The sequence below is a fragment of the Oncorhynchus kisutch genome, linkage group LG6, assembly GCF_002021735.2.
Source record: "Oncorhynchus kisutch isolate 150728-3 linkage group LG6, Okis_V2, whole genome shotgun sequence".
In the NCBI taxonomy this organism is placed as follows: Eukaryota; Metazoa; Chordata; class Actinopteri; order Salmoniformes; family Salmonidae; genus Oncorhynchus; species Oncorhynchus kisutch.
In genome coordinates this window covers 27,908,315-27,926,175 of record NC_034179.2, presented here as the reverse complement: position 1 = coordinate 27,926,175, position 17,861 = coordinate 27,908,315, and the positions used below count along the sequence as shown (strand labels likewise).

The window sequence follows — 17,861 nt, the reverse complement described above, 5'->3', positions numbered from 1 at the left end:
GGTCAATCCATTATCATTCCTGACATTTCAAACAGATAAGAGCCCACCGCTGCCATTCTATTACCGAAATCATAATGGAATTTGGGGACATTGCAAATAGATGTTTGACTTTGGTGGATTAAGGCAGAAAGCTCCATAAGAAAATGTTATCAAAGGCCTGTTGACCAAACAAATGAAACAGGTGTTGTTCTGTGTTTTCCAGGGCAGACAGTAGCAATGAGCATCTGCAGGGGAGTAGAACATTATTAGCATTTGGGCCAAGTGGGAGTGTGCTCTCTCTCTCTCTCACACACCCATTGTACAGTGTATAATGTAGATTTCCAGCATTGTTATCCAGGTTCTCGTTGAATATCAAATAAATCCCCAAGACAGACCTAGTTCCAAGTGGCAGGAAACGAAAGCCGATAATTAAGAGAGTTGGATAAAAATCTATCAGCCCCCCCCACCATCCCCCGACTGCAACGACCGCAATGGAACCAGAAGAGGAGACTTACATGTGTATAATATGCAATTGAAATAAACCATTTAAACTTTAAATATGTTGAATCCCCTTTCTGTGCTTTGTTTTACGAGATTCTTGCTGCTCTTGAGACTGTTAAAGTGTTGAATGTTAACCTCCCTAATTACACAAACAAGCAGCAAATGAATCTCTCCAGTGGAGCCAGGAGAGCCAGATGTGTCAGTCCTTTAGAAAATATGTCCGTTCCCCAGAGTGATGCCTCCATTTACCATGTGACTGAAGCCTTCTGCTTTCTTCCTAAAGCAAGCCACATTATCGCCCGCTCTCACCGACACTCACTGGGAGAGTTGTGCTGTGTCTGTGTGCGGCAACAGCATCATCATCTACCCTTATGAGTAGGAGGTAGGATGGCATAACGCCTGTCAACCAAGCTGAAGATAAACTACTGCCACAGTTGCAGCCATGCACAGAATAAAAAGTCATTCTGATGGAAACCACATCCAAAGTTTGTTTGATTATAACTCTGAAACAAGACCATTTTCTAACTCTTCTAAAAGAACCAGGGAGAAGACCTTAGTCCAATGAACGCTCAGAGAGATGCTGGAGAGACATACAATTATGGCAATTCCTCTTCACTAACAATGCAAACTGAAGAGGGCATGGATTTTTGTGAAATGTTCATTTTCCCCAACGTAGTTTAAAAACTCAAAACGCCACTTTATTTCCTGAGCAATGTAAGAGAATCAAAACAATGATCATTATGATTTGGTGGGGCTGTCACCTCTGGAGAGATCTATGAATATAAACTTGGTGCAGCTCATAAAGTTAGGTCTTGGTGGTGTCGGATTGAGATGAGGAAGCTTATGCATTTCATAATTACATTTTGAAAAAAGACTGTGCAAGCCAGGGAGTCAGAAGATGCCAACCGTCTATATTTAATGAGGGTCAAATTTAGAGCTGCCATTTTAACGTTGTATGGAAGATCCAGAAAAAGAGAATAGGCTATTGCTTATTGTGGTCATTAAGCTGACATTCCAATTTGAGTTCCAACTCCTGAATGAAAAACCCTGCTTAAACTTGTAACTGCTCTAAGAGCCATATGAGGTCTGTTAACTTGGCTGCGTCTGATCATCACTAATTTATGTTATTTTTGAGTCCTTTTCATATTTCATGGTGTGAGAGGGAGTGGAGCAGGAATATAGATAGAGATGGCTTTAAGCCAAAGAGAACAGCTCTTGAGAAAAGAACAGAGGGCAGAGAAGGGAGGAAGAAATGGTGAGAGGGGGGTCCAGGAGGGGAGAAGGGGGATGGGGGGGTCTACATGAGATGTACTGGGGAGGGTGAACGTATTTGGAGCAGTGGATGGCGGATGAAAAAGGACTAATAGGAATAAGTCCATGACTGCCAGGAATGTGGGGAGTGTGGGGGTTGGAAAGAGTCATCATCTAGGAGTAATGATGGCAAAGAAGCGGCAAGGAGGAATTTATGAGTGAAAAGACACAGGCAGGGCAGGCATTGTTAACAAGCATATCCAGTGGCAGATTGCAGATGAGGGAGTTTTTCTATGGAGGAGAATGATATGGACAAGATTAGGAGCTCTGGCAGCTTAATATGTTGGTCTGGATCTCTTCCATTGTGTCTGTCTGCAAGCTTTTTCCTGCTTACTGAACATAGCTGTTCAGAGCAAAGTTGGAGAGAAAGACATTTGAAGTGGTAAAAAGGGCACAGTTTTGATGGGTGACTGTTCAGAAGAGGAAGACGACTTCAGGGTGAAAGACAAAAAAATAGTAGTTTCAGCAGGAAGAGGGCCATATACAGTGCATTCGGAAGGTATTCAGACCCCTTGACTTTTTTCGCATATTGTTACATAACAACCTTATTCTAAAATGGATTAAATACATTTATTTCCTCATAGATCTTCACAGAATACCCCATAATGACAAAATGTAAATAATTTTGTAGACATTTTTGCAGATGTTTTAAAAATCTAAAACTGAAATACCTTATTTACATAAGTATTCAAACCCTTTGCTACGAGTCTCGAAATTGAGCTCAAGTGCATCCTGTTTTCATTGATCATATTGACACAATTCTTCAACTTGAAACATGTCAATATGAGTCCACCTGTGGTAAATTCAATTGACTGGACATGATTTGGAAAGGCACACGCCTGTCTATATAAGGTCCCAGAGCAAAAACCAAGCCATGAGGTTGAAGGAATTGTCCGTAGAGCTCCGGGACAGGATTGTGTTGAAGGAACAGATCTGGGGAAGGGTACCAAAACATTTCTGCATCATTGAAGGTCCCCAAGAACACAGTGGCCTCCATCATTATTAAATGTAAGAGCTCCAGAGTTCCTCTGTGGAGATGGGAGAACCTTCCAGAAGGACAACAATCTCTGCAGCACTCCACCTATCAGGCCTTTATGCTAGAGTTGCATGACGGAAGCCACTCCACAGTAAAAGGCACCTGACAGCCCGCTTGTAGTTTGCCAAAAGGCACCTAAAGGACTCAGACGATGAGAAACAAGATTCTCTTGTCTGATGAAACCAAGATTGAACTCTTTGTCCTGAATGCCACGAGTCACGTCTGGAGGAAACCTGGCACCATCCCTACGGTGAAGCATGTGGGTGGCAGCATCATGCTGTGGGGATGTTTTTCAGCAGCAGGGACTGGGAAACAAGTCAGGAAAGATGAACAGAGCAAAGTACAGAGAGATCCTTGATGAAAACCTGCTCCAGAGAGCTCAGGACCTCAGACTGTGACTAAGGTTCACCTTCCAACAGGACCTTGATCCTAAGCACACAGCCAAGACAACGCAGGTGTGGTTTTGGGACAGGTCTCTGAATGTCTGTGAGTGGCCCAGCCAGAGCCCGGACTTGAACCCGATCAAACATCTCTGGAGAGACCTGAAAATAGCTGTGCAGCAACACTACCCATTCAACCTGACAGAGCTTGAGAGGATCTGCAGAGAAGAATGGGAGAAACTCCCCAAATACAGGTGTGCCAAGCTTGTATTGTCATACCCAAGAAGACTCAAGTCTGTAATTGCTGCCAAAGGTGCTTCAACAAAATATTGAGTAAACGGTCTGAAAACTTAAGTCAATTTTATATCTCAGTTTATTTTATAAATGAGCAAAAAAAAAAAAAATACTGTTTTTGCTTTGTCATTATTGGGAATTGTGTGTAGATTGATGTAGGTAATATGTCTATCAACATGTCTTAGACAGGCGATTCAGAGTCTTCTGCCAGCTAATTGGTTGGCCTTATTATTTGCCTTAGCCAATCAGATCTACTAATGATTGTCTAATTGATACTCAGCTGGAGGTAAATCCAGGGTGCACAGTGTGTTTCCAGGGATGGATTTACACAGGCAGTCCAATTCTGATCTTTGCCCAATTATTGGCAAAATGTCAAGATGCAATTAGTGAAAAAATATCAGAATTGGGCTGCCTGTATAAACGGGAGGATAAACGTAGGAGGATCAACGTAGAACAACACTGTAGTAGAGGACTTCATCCTCTCTCCCCAGCCTAGTAGCCTGTACTGGCAGGTGGATGACCTCCTCATGTTTGTTCAGCAGGACACTGATGGTGCTGCAGTCAGCACACATGTCAATTATCACCAAACAAACACACTAGCTAGTGTTAGAGCTGGGCCTTTGCAGTGGGGAAACTGCACCAGCTAGCACATTTCACCAATTCTTTAATTTTATCAATTTCCTCAAATTTTAAGACAGAGTGGTATAATAACTGCACTTATCCTAAAATGGAGCCTCATTTCCTGTTCTCTGGCTTATTCTGATTAGGCTTTAGATATTGAAAATTAAATATTAATACTGGAGGGTTTTAAGAATTCATTAAAAAGGCATTATTTTATAAGTAGGCAAATTATGTTGAACAATAATAAAACAGCCAATGGGCTCCCGAAATGTACACATTTTCATCCATTCATCATCTATTTGTATCTTTCCATCTATTGCCCTGTGAAGTATATTATGGGTAAATTGGAAATAAAATACAGATGTAGGATCTTAGTTTGATCACTCTTCTGTTGCTGAGAATTTGCCTGCACAGCAGGAAATGCAAACTTGATCAGACTTGATTTGCCCTAACGAAAAATGTATCAACCCCTACAAAAAATTTCTATTCATTATAATCCACACAATAATTCACATTTCCTGTTGCTGCAGGATTATTTTCCTGCTGTAGAAAACTGGCTCAAATGAAGATCCTACATCTGTTTACTACACATCAATTGCATTCAAAAGAGTATCATTCATAGCCAGGACAGACAGGCTGCTTTAGACCTTGGAGACAGCATCAGGCGGCAGTGGCAGATGTAGAAGCCTCAGCTTTGACATGCAGGCTGTTCCAGCAGTCAGACAGCAGAGGCAGACATATATGAGGGATCTCTCTTGGTTGCTACCTTTAGCATTAATCAGGCTCATCATCACTGGAGCTGCCTGCTCTGAAGTCTCTAATCTGGGGGCGAAAAAAAGTTAAATCTGATTCAACAACCTCCTCAGTGTACATTTCCCTCACAAGAATGGCATGGTAATTCTGCAGAATGATAAACAATTTGTTTTGTTTCTGTACTGTGGGGTTGACGACAGAAAGGCTCCGGATGCAAAAGACAAAACAATGAGACGGAATCAGTCAAAGAACTGTTTTCCACTGGAAAAATAATACAAATTGCAATAATACAATTCAATCAGACACGTAAAATATCCTATATCCAAGACAATAAGGCCCACAATGCATCAAAAAGATGTCACTTTCTGACGCAGACAGGCTGACAGTCTTGACTTGAGCACACTTAGAAAAATGGTGCTATCTAGAACCTTAAATGGTTCTTCGGCTGTCCCCATAGGAGAACCTTTTGAAGAACCCTTTTTGGTTGCAGGTAGAAACATTTTGGTTCCAGGTAGAACACTTTAAAGGGTTCTCCCATGAGGACAGCCGAATATTCCTATTGGAACCCTTTTTTAAGAGTGCATAGTCCAATCAGATGGACCGTCTACTCCAAATACAGACATACGATACACCCCAAAACATCAAAGCCCACATCTGTCAGAAATCTAGACAACATAGTCTCTTTAAATAATGACCCCTATAATCAGGCCATACATTCAGCCAGCACTGTCGTTACAGTGAGTAACTTCCCTGATCATTAAAACCATCATCATTACAGCCAAAAAACATTAAGTAAAAGTAAAAGGGCACAAGCTAATATCTAATGATAAACAAGCTAGCATCCTAAGAGGAATACACACCACGGTATTCTGTCTAATGCTCTTAATTCATCTCATATTTAACAGTTTGGTGTAATCCTTCCCTTTGATGTTTTCCTGATGAAATTGTTCAAGCTCGTCTGCTTTATTTAGACTGATATGGCTCGTACGTTTCCATAACGGAGTCTCAGTCAGTCATTAGGAGGGTATTTGATGTGTCCGTCTACCGAGGGTTCGTGTGTCTCACAGCCCCCAATCATCTAGTCTCAGAGTAGCCAGAGGGAGAGGAGGATGGCTCTGATGTCGACACTTTACATTAAACTGATGAAATTAATTCAAAGATGTGAATCCATCACACAATATCAGTCCTGGCATATGGGGGCCGTTAAAATATTAATAATTAATAGAATCATCTTATTGAACCACTGCAGAGCTCAGGTTCTCATTTTCTCATTTTCACTCCTGCCAATTTTCCGGCATGAAATGGAAGGGGGAGAAAACAAATTGAACAAATAATACCTTTTTGGTATGAATTTTAGATTAAGGCTTGTCACCTGTTAAACTTGTATTAAATTACATGATGGACAGTTTGAGAGAGAACTTTATCACCACAGCTTGAATACAAATGTTATATAGAGCATAATTCATATAAATGAGATATATTTGACAATGCAGTGGGATGAAACCCAGAGGTGTGGATTCTTTATTATGCTTTTTTACTTTCTACAAGATACTGTCATTGTCTCCTGGAAATCTGATCCAAATGTAAAGAACAAGGCAGTTAAAATCACATTTGAAACATGCAAAGAGTCCCTGCACTAACTTTCTTCTGCACAGGGAATATAATCAGCCCATGACTACTTATGTCTGTTTCTGGAGCCCTTCAGACACACAGACAAATGTGGTCCTGATTATTGCCTTATATTTCTATTTAATTGCCCAGGGACATGTTGTAGTACCATATCAGCTAAAGACCCTCTGAGGTGACGAATGGAATGGTCGATAATTCACCAGAGGCTGGGCTTCAGGAGCTAAAAGCCAAATGCATTTACACAAGATGTCCAGGGGACCGCTGTACATGGCCTAATCTCACACCAAATCCCACAAGACCACTCCTGGAACGGATCCAGGCCAGTTTGTTATGTGGCATTCCACCAAGAGAGGAAACAAACTTTGTTGTTTGTGTACAGCATAGTACTTACTCTGTACACATTGGCATGAACAACTTAAACAAATAGATTTTGCATCATTGTATATCAAAACAAGGAAGCAAAAGATTGTTCTAGTTCTGATAAAGTATTACACTAAATAAAACATAAAGACGATATAAATGTAGTAAAACTTTAGATGGCAAAACAGCTCTGAGCTACATTTGCAATATCTTTGTAAGATAAATACAATATGCTGTAGTACATAAAGGCAAAATTGTAAAATCCTCAACATCATGACACATTTAGGATGTAGATCAACTCTACAACATTTTGTCTTGTAACAAGAATACTGTTCAACCCATCGACAACATCTATACTGTAGACCTCATCCGGAAAATGAAGTACACATGAGCATCATCCATTAATGGGAAGCATTTTAGGATTATTTATACCGTCTGTTACCCATCAGCTATTTAACCCCTCACTTCAAAACATTCAGTGAAGATTACTAAACAGAAGTACTTATAAAGTATGAACTGGATTGAGAAATGAAGAATACATGAATTGATAGATAAGAACACATACTGTATATAAAGCTACAGTATGAAGCTTGAACTTTTGAAACACAGGGTCAAATTGTTTTTGGCAAATCCTTTCTTATAAATCCATTAATGACCGAGTGAGTTACTCCTGTAGTTTTGTTACTGGGAGCTCAATCCAGGCGAAGCATTAATGTATAATCTGTCACAAAGTCTCACTTTACAAATTGGGAGATATTGATCGGATGGGAATCTTTTCCTTCGATAATTTTGTTTGCGGAGTTTTGGCTGTTTCAGCTCTGAATTTCTCAGGAACATAAAAAAAATGAAACCCTTTGGTGGTGCAAGGCACAGGGGGAGGTGATGCATACAGATTTATGTTACTGCTATGATTGACACCAGTGAAAATGTAGGCTCATGCAGGGTAATAGATACACACAGAGAATATGACTCAAGATGTAATTATTGTACAGCTATTCTAGAATCAAATTATCAATATTTCCTAGGTTCTGCCTAGAATGTACTGTAGTTAGCCATCCATCAGAGAGACATACTGTTCATAACATTAAAGTGCCCATGTACTACTACTACTACTACTACTACTACTGCCACCACTACTACTAAGGTGTTGTGATTTCTAACGCTGCTGGCCAAGGGTATAACCTCAACTATTATCTTGAGGACAACCTCACACATGCATGTGACAGCCACAATGGGGCCTAATCCATCAATGTTTGCCATTAGATATCGTTGTGTTTGTTCTGAAGGGATACACAAGCCTAGAACGAAGAGGATGGTTTATGGCAATCAACCAAATGTGCTGTATGATATATGAACCAAATATGCTAATATATAATGTACAGCCTGACCATAGCAGATTTTCAAATAACACTTCCAAACCCTTGAAGAACTGGACAAAGCCACTCCTTTCCAAATCAAAGAATAACAAGAAGCCTTTTCATTCATTCTTAGCCTTCATGCTTGTCTATGGTGCATAGCATTCATTTCTACACTCATCCACAGTGGTTTTACATGCATGGTAATCCTTTACAGAACAATAGTTGTATTTACCCAACATAAGCTGTGAAATACCAGGAGAGGACAGAGTACTGTGACATCAAGTTGCCAAAATATAACAAGAGCAATTGGTTTCTTCCAAGGGAGTATTGTGGTCAGATCCGTTCAGAGTAAACTGATAAATACTGCATTAAGAAACAGTGATAATATTTTTCTACATGGGGAGGAATAGCATTAGATACTTTAACAGTGAGGAGCCAAGACATTAACTCAGGGAGGGAGGTAAACTGCATCTGAACCTCCCTCTGCGCTGCAGCTCATTAAAATTTCAGATCACATACCTCATCAGTGCCATGCCAGTTCAAAACACCATCCTGCTCTTCCTTTCCATTGGTCTGTCAGTCTTAACAGATCAGCAGGAGTCAGGGACGGTAAGAGAAAGACAAGGCCCAACATATTCCCACTTCAAACACAGCCTTTTTCCTACCACACAGCAATATTTATTCCCCAGAGTGATAATTGTTCTGACTGAGAATAAATAAATGCTGAGGGACATTCTGGTGCAGAAAAAGACAATAAGGCAATATTAATAATAAAGCAACAACAATGACAACATTGTCTATGTAATGACCTCAGCGATTAACGTGGTCATGCTTCCCAGCAGATATATACTGACTGTACAACATTAGGAACACCTGCTCTTTCCATGACATAGACTGACCAGATTAATCCAGGTGAAAGCCACAGTATGATCCCTTATTGATGTCAATTGTTAAATCCACTTCAATCAGTGTAGATAAAGGGGAGGAGACAGGTTAAAGAAGGATTTTTAGGCCTTGAGACAATTTAGACATGGATTGTGTATTTGTGCTATTCAGAGGGTGAATGGGCAAGACAAAATGCCTTTGAACAGGGTATATATGGTAGCTGCACCAGTTTGTGTTAAGGACTGCAACACTGCTGTTTTTTACACGCTCAACCGTTTCCCGTGTGTATCAAGAATGGTCCACCACCCAAAGGACATCCAGCCAACTTGACACAACTGTGGGAAGCATTAGAGTCAACATGGGCCAGCATCCCTGTGGAATGCTTTCGACACCTTGTAGAGTCCATGCTCCAATGAATTGAGGCTGTTCTGCGGGTAAAAGGGGGGGGGGGGGTGCATCTCGATATTAAGAACGTATTCTCAATGTTTTGTACACTCATTCACAAATGCACATTTCTGGCAGGATAAATAGTCAATGTGAAGGCTAAGGAGTATGTGGATGGCAGTAACATTGCATCACAGCAGACAGTACCCTCCAGTCCACAGCTTACACTCTCAAAAACAACTCATCTGCATCTGTTTATTAATAATGTTCTCTGGTGATGCTCTATTTCTTCCAATATTACCACAAAATGACACCATGCATGAACCTCGTGTAAAAGCACTTTGAGACAAACATTCAAAATAACAAGCTGATATAAATCAAATTATTACTTGATTTATTCTCTCCTCCACATACTGTATGTTGATATATATATATATATTTACAGCTGTTGGAGACCTGAAATGGGTAACTAACACTGCTGTCTGAATTCACATTTTGAATGGACCTCAACATGAGAAATGAGGCTGCTACAGACTCACTCTTTTCTCTCATCAGACTTGACCCTGGAAAAGGATCCTCACACAAGCAAACTTAATTTCACACTAACGTTCTGCCTCTCACTGAAGAGTGTGCATAGCGAATTAAGAGCGTGACATCCCTGATACAAATATCACTTCTCTTGACGATCAATAGACTGAGCCTGCTCTTTGTTTGCTTTCATTACCCGCTGAATGAATCCCTGGGTCTTCAAGATAAATACATACCCCAAAATCATTATATTCCTCAGTACACACTGTCGCAGTACACACACTGTCACTTTATGGTGTATAGTACAGTAGGTCCCAATGCCTTGAGGACCTTGCCGCCTTACAAAAGGTTTTACCTGACACCTTGCAATAGTGGTCACTATGGAGTTCTTGGGTTGACATCATGGACAGATTTGGTGGAAAACATAACAGAAGTGTTTAGCTTTACTGCAGCGGGACCCATTTTCATTATTTTCATAGCGAAATTATGGGAAAATAGTGGGATTCACAGCTACCTATTGAACAAAGCTCAATCCTACGTACAGCATAGTTATTAACAGGTTATGAACAAAAAATTGGTTATTGTTTTATACATTTTGATGAAATGATAAGAACACACAGACAGTGGGATATGTAAATAAATGGTGTATAATCCCATGGTGTTGCATTTCCCGTGCCGTGTGGTCTTACCGTTCTCACCATCTGACTTCCTCTCCTGCTCGGTGTCAGTGAGAGACAGGACAGAGTTGGCTCTGCTGGACAGACAGGAGCTGTGCTCTGATTTAATCTCCTGCATCCAGAGTCTTAGGGCGTGGTCGGGCGAGGTCCCACCCTCTGTTTCTGTCTCCACATCAGAGCCCATGCCCAGTGGGTAGCCATGCTGGGGGGTAGAGCGAAGCTCTGCCTGGTAGTTGGGCCGCGCTAGCTGGGTGGATTCACAGAAGTCCATCTCTAAGAGAGAGAAAGGAAATAACAACATCAAGTCACATACCTTATGTATAGCAATATGAACTTATTTATTTTCATCTCTCCGCCAGTGTTTTATGGTGTTGTATTATTTCATATATCAAAACAAAGAATTATACACTGTACACTGCAGTAAGTTCATCACTGAAGAAACAAATAATATTTATAATAAACAGGCACTGCAAGAGCCAAGAGGACACTATTTTGAAAGCTACAGTACTTGGTAGAACTGTTGTAATGCTACCGATAATGGAACCCTACCTTCTTTGGACAGATATTGTCAGAAAATACCTTAGAATGTAATACTTTCAGGCTTTATTTAAACCATTTGGCTATTCATTTAAATGCACAATATACCTCTAAATGGCTCACCTTTAAACATCAATCATTGAACAACCATCTACAGATCATTCTAACTAAATGAGAAACAAAGACTGTTTCTATTCTAATAGAAGTGTGAGATAATTCATAGTGACATATGGTTTCAGGGACGAAATGCTGTGAAGTAAATTGAGTTTTTCCCATTCTTAGATCTCCCAAATAAGGCAACGGAAAGAGATATTTTTGGTGCTCAGTTACATATCCCTTGGGGAAGTGCTCAACAAACATATGAAAATTGTTTCTAAGAGTCAGATTTCTTTACAGAGAATGGGCTTTATAGGTATCACATTATCCACTAAGTTGTCATACTCTATTTACTGAAAGGTAGTTGGTGGCAGTGAAAGCAGATTTGCAAAGGCTGTTCTAGAGTGCAACATGTCATATTTTTGTCAATGCACATCATTTTGAAACAATGTTTAGCCCACATTTCGTGTTTGGTGAACAGAACCATTTTATAACGGAGAAACAGAACCATTTTAAAACGGGACATTTTACTACTGCACGTTGATACCTATCAGTATACTGTGTGGTACATTGACCTACACTGGTATAGCCTGGGAAAAACTGTTTCTGCTCTCTTGCCAACTCCTTATGGAATTGATCCTTCGCTAAGCCCCGCCAATCGCCGTGCTCCGTTGGATAGCAACTGTCATCAACCAGGCTCGAATCCGACCTGCCTCAGACAAACTCACATTTCACATACAAGGTTTAAATGGCTAAATAATTGATAAGTGCACCAGGGGTACTTGCGACTGTGATTCCTGAAATGCAGAGCCTATTTTACGAATTCAAAACACTAGTTAGTTAGCTAGCCAGCCAATATAACTTGTTTTATCCAAATGGATGTTCGCTACCTAAGTTAGCTATATTATGAATTTAACTCTCATCTGCTGTCAACATCAAATTGGAATTGTCACATGCGCCGAATACAACAGGTTGTGACAATTACAATTTGAAGAGTGAAGAGTGTGAAGGAATGTGAATGTATGTGTGTGCGTGTGTGGGGGGAATGGTCAATATACATGCATGTTGTGTGAGTGTGTGTGTGTGTGTGTGTGTGTGTGTGTGTGTGTGTGTGTGTGTGTGTGTGTGTGTGTGTGTGTGTGTGTGTGTGTGTGTGTGTGTGTGTGTGTGTGTGTGTGTGTGTGTGTGTGTGTGTGTGTGTGTGTGTGTGTGTTGGAGTGCCAGTGTAGTATGTGTGGGGTCAGTGGTTAGAGTTCAGTGAGTGTACATCGAGCCTGTGCAAGAGTCATTGCAAAACATTATAATAGATAATAATTAAATAAGGGGGTCAATGCAAATAGTCCGGGTAGCCATTTGATTAACTGTCCAGCAAACTTAAGGTTTGGAGTAGAAGCTGCTAAGGAGCCTTTTGGTCCCAGACTTGGTGCTCCAGTACTGCTTGCTTTGACTGCATGCTGACATTGCCGAGCCATTCAGTGGCTAGTCACACTATTTTACCAGGTTCCTGTGAAGCAACTGTTATGACAGTCCACCACAACATACCAGAGAGATGCCTGATTAGCAAGGAGTAGTCTGTGTTTAAGGGGGCGGGGCTTAGCTGAGGGTTAATTGTCATGCTAAACACATCAATGGGCGAATTTGTTTTGCATGGCCCAGTGCCCCGGTTTTGCTCATTTTCGACCATTCCATTGGTCCTAAGGAGAAGTCTCTTGCCTGATAACAATCATGTTTGGCTTGACAATGACAATGGAGCTGGCAAAAGCACAAACCGATCTGGGACCAGGTTAAATCTGGTACATTCTGCCTACCATTTTCTGTAACAATATTTACATTAGTAGAGTGGTACATTCTCTTTTTCTCTCTTCTCTCTTCATTGATGTTCCGAAATTGGAGAGGCATTGTGGAAGTGTGTGGATGCTGTGAGTATTCCCACAGAATGAGGCGTTGGGAGCACCATCTGTTTTCACCACCTCCAGATCAGGGATGGGTGAACAGTAATTCCCCCAGTTACCTTTCAAGACAGAATACAATATGATATCCTTCAAAATAAATAATTAAAGACTAAGAATACTAATTTTAACTCACAAGCCAGATTTCTAGGTCATTGTTGGCATGGCACAAAAAGGCAAGTTTTGTTTTCACTTGAAAAAGCAGCAGAAATACTCTATGTCACGAAGCACTTAATTGACTAAATCTGCGAAAATTAGACACACTTCTTCCACGTCAGCTTTGCACCTCTATAACAGGTGTGACCTTGAGCGATATTAACTTGAGCTGTGAACAGTGTCTATGTATATCCTTTGCAAAAAATAAATGAACCTATTTCAGAGAGGATGATGCATCCTATTTTATTCCTAATCTGTTCTGCACTGTTTGGTCAAATCATAATTTCCAACAGTTACAAAAAGAACAGTGCCCAAAGCGTAAACCCAGCATGTAGAAAGACCCAGGTTTAATCTTTCATTATGATTTATCTGTTTATTTGTTTATTGGGATCACTGTTAGCTTATGCAGAAGAAACTGCTACTCTTCCTGGGGTCCACAAATAAACTCAAAACACTGATAGACAAGGACAGCCACACACATTCAAAATAAAGCTATATTCAAACAATGCAACTAAAAAATACAAATACAAAAATAATGTGCGTGTTAGAGTGTATCTGTTTTTGCATATGTTTGTATGTGTGTCCCCTCACAGTCCCCGCAGTTCCACGAGTTTGTTTTTTATCCATTTTTTAAAGGTAATTTTGCTGTTTGCATGAGTAATTGGAGATGGAAGGGAGTTCCATGCAGTCATGGCTCTGTATAAAACTGTGCATTGACTTGAATTGTGCATTGACTTGACAGCGATTACAGCCTCGAGTCTTCTTGGGTATGACGCTACAACCTTGGCACACCTGTATTTGTCTTCTCTGCAGATCCTCTCCTGCGTTGTCTTGGCTGTACACTTAGGGTTGTTGTCCTGTTGGAAGGTGAACCTTCTCCCCAGTCTAAGGTTCTGAGCGCTCTGGAGCAGGTTTCTATCAAGGATCTCTCTGTACTTTGCTCCATTCATCTTTCTCTCGATCCTGACTGGTCTCCCAGTCCCTGCCGCTGAAAAACATTCCCACAGCATGATGCTGCCATCACCATGCTTCACCACAGGGATGGTGCCAGGTTTCCTCCAGATGTGACACATGGCATTCAGGCCAAAGAGTTCAATCTTGGTTTCATCAGACCAGAGAATCTTGTTTCTCATGGTCTGAGAGTCCTTTAGGTGCCTTTTGGCAAACTCCAAGCAGGATGTCATGTGCCTTTTACTGAGGAGTGGCTTCCGTCTGACCACTCTACCATAAAGGTTTGATTGGTGGAGTGCTGGAGAGATGGTTGTCCTTCTGGAAGGTTCTCCCATCTCCACAGAGAAACTGTGGAGCTTTGTCAGAGTGACCATCAGGTTCTTGGTCACCTCCCTGACCAAGGCCCTTCTCCCCTGATTGCTCCGTTTGGCCGGGTGGCCAGATCTCTGAAAATTCTTGGTGGTTCCAAACTTATTCCATTTAAGAATGATGGAGGCCCCTGTGTTCTTGGGGACCATCAATACTGCAGAATTGTTGGTGTCCTTCCCAAATCTGTGCCTCGACACAATCCAGTATCAGAGCTCTACAGACAATTCCTTTGACCTCATGGCTTGGTTTTTGCTCTGACATGCACAGTCAACTGTCGGACCTTATATAGACAGGTATGTGCCTTTCCAAATCATGTCCAATCAATTGAATTTATTACAGGTGGACTCCAATCAAAGAAGGGGTCTTTCCGAATGCACTGTAGTTATTCTAGTTTCGTTTAAGATCAGTGGCAAATCATTTGTAAAAAATAAAGAAGAGTATTAGCCGAATGCAACTGCCCTGAGGGATACCGTACCATTCTTATCTGATGTTAGAGAAGCTTCCAATTGTAGAACACTCTTTGGTTTAATTGGATAAAAACTATACAACCATATGATGGCAGGTAATGTAAAGCAATAGCCAGTCTGTTTTTTTATAACAATTTATGATCAATAACATCAAAGGCTGCACTGAGATCTAACAATTAAGCTCCAACTAGCATCTTATTATCCATTTATTTTAACCAATCAACAGTCATCTGAGTCAGTGAAGTACAAGTTGAGTGCCCTTCTCTATATGCATGCTGAGTCAGTACTCAACTTGTTCTCTGAAAAAAAGAGCGTTGTATTTGGTCAAACACAAACCTCTCCACCAGATTACAAAGAACAGGCAGCGAACTGATTGGGCTGCTGTTAGAGCCAGTAAAAGGTGCTTTACTATTTTTAGGCAGTGGAATTACTTTAGCTTCCTTCCATACCTGTGGACACACAATCCTTTAGAATTTGGTTACAGATATAGAAAATAGGGGTGGCAATACAGTCTGCAACAATTATCAACAGTTTCACATCAATGTTGTCTATACCTGGTGACTTATTACTGATGGATAACAATCGTTTTTCCACCTCTCCCACAATAACTTGACCAAATTCAAAACAGCATTCCTTCTCTTTCATTATTAGATATTTTATCAAAAGTGATGATGGTTCACTGTTTAATGTTATCATTTCACTTTGAGTTTTTTCTACTTTACTAGTGAAATAGTGGTTGAAATGATTGGCAATATCAACTTCAATGGTTTTCTTCCCATAATATAATTTAAGGTACTCCAAAGTATTTTTACGTTGTGTTTTATGTCATTTATCTTTCTTTGGTAATATAATTTATTCTTCTTTTTGTTAACTTTAGTCACAACATTTCTCAACTTACAGTGCGTCAACCAAACAGCTGAGCAGCCTGACTTGTTTGCCACCTCTTTTGCATAATTTATTTGAACCATACATTTGTTCAATTCATCATCAATCCATGGGGCTCTAATAGTTATCACACTTAGTTTCTTAACAGGTGCATGCTTGTCAACAATTGGAGCAAAGCTTTGCAGCATTAGTGAAGACATACATTGCCAGTCAAAGGTTTGGACACACCTACTCATTCTAGTCCTAAAATGATCTACATTGTAGAATAATAGTGAAGACATCAAAACTACGAAATAACACATGGAATCATGTAGTGATTCCAAAATAGTGTTAAACAAATCTAAATATATTTTACATTTTAGATTCTTCAAAGTAGCCACCCTTTGCCTTGATGACAGCTTTGCACAGTCTTGAAGGAGTTCTCACAAATGCTGAGCATTTGTTGACTGATTTTCCTTCACTCTTCAGTCCAACTCATCCCAAACCATCTCAATTGGGTGCTGCACTCTATCACTCTCCTTGGTCAAATAGTCCTTACACACCCTGGAGGTGTGTTTTGGGTCATGTTGAAAAACAGATGATAGTCCCACTAAGTGCAAACTAGATGGGATGGCCTATTACCTCAGAATGCTGTGGTAGCCACGCTGGTTAAGTGTGCCATGAATTTGAAATAAATCACTGACAGTGTTACCAGCAAACCACCCCCACACCATCACACCTCCTCCTCTATTCTTCAAGTGGGAACCACACATGTAGAGATCATCTGTTCACATATTCTGCGTCTCATAAAGACACGGCGGTCGGAACCAAACATCTCCAATTTGGACTCATCAGACCAAAGGACAGATTTCCACCGGTCTAATGTCCATTGCTCGTGTTTCTTGGCCCAAGCAAGTCTCTTCTTCTTATTGGTGTCCTTTAGTAGTGATTTCTTTGCAGCAATTTGACCATGAAGGCCTGATTCACACAGTCTCCTCTGAACAGAGTCTATGCTAGGTAAAGCTCCGCCTTATCTCAGCTCACTGGTCACGATGGCAACACCCAACCAAACAGCTGAGCAGCCTGACTTGTTTGCCACCTCTTTTGCAACACCCATCCGTAGCACGCGCTCCAGCAGGTGTATCTCACTGATCATCCCTAAAGCCAACACCTCATTTGGCCGCCTTTCGTTCCAGTACTCTGCTGCCTGTGACTGGAACGAATTGCAAAAATCGCTGAAGTTGGAGACTTTCATCTCCCTCACCAACTTCAAACATCAGCTATCTGAGCAGCTAACCGATCGCTGCAGCTGTACATAGTCTATTGGTAAATAGCCCACCCTTTTCACCTACCTCATCCCCGTACTGTTTTTATTTATTTACTTTTCTGCTCTTCTGCACACCAATATCTCTACCTGTACATGACCATCTGATCTTTTATCACTCCAGTGTTAATCTGCAAAATTGTAATTATTTGCCTACCTCCTCATGCCTTTTGCACACATTGTATATAGACCCCCCCTTCGTTTTCTACTGTGTTATTGACTTGTTAATTGTTTACTCCATGTGTAACTCTTTGTTGTATGCTCACACTGCTATGCTTTATCTTGGCCAGGTCGCAGTTGCAAATGAGAACTTGTTCTCAACTAGCCTACCTGGTTAAATAAAGGTGAAATAAAAAAATAAAAAAATAAAAAACAGTTGATGTTGAGATGTGTCTGTTATTTGAACTTTCTGAAGCATTTATTTGGGCTGCAATCTGAGGTGCAGTTAACTC

At 40.7% G+C, this 17,861-nt stretch overlaps 1 protein-coding gene across 1 annotated transcript in view; it reads right to left on the bottom strand.

Annotated features, from left to right (window-relative positions):
* LOC109892602 (teneurin-1) overlaps positions 1–17,861 on the bottom strand; it is a 223,541-nt gene that overhangs the window by 164,084 nt on the left and 41,596 nt on the right. The window contains exon 3 of the mRNA XM_020485263.2: positions 10,709–10,969. Coding sequence (XP_020340852.1) covers positions 10,709–10,969 — 261 coding nt within the window. The remainder of the gene's footprint in view (positions 1–10,708; positions 10,970–17,861) is intronic.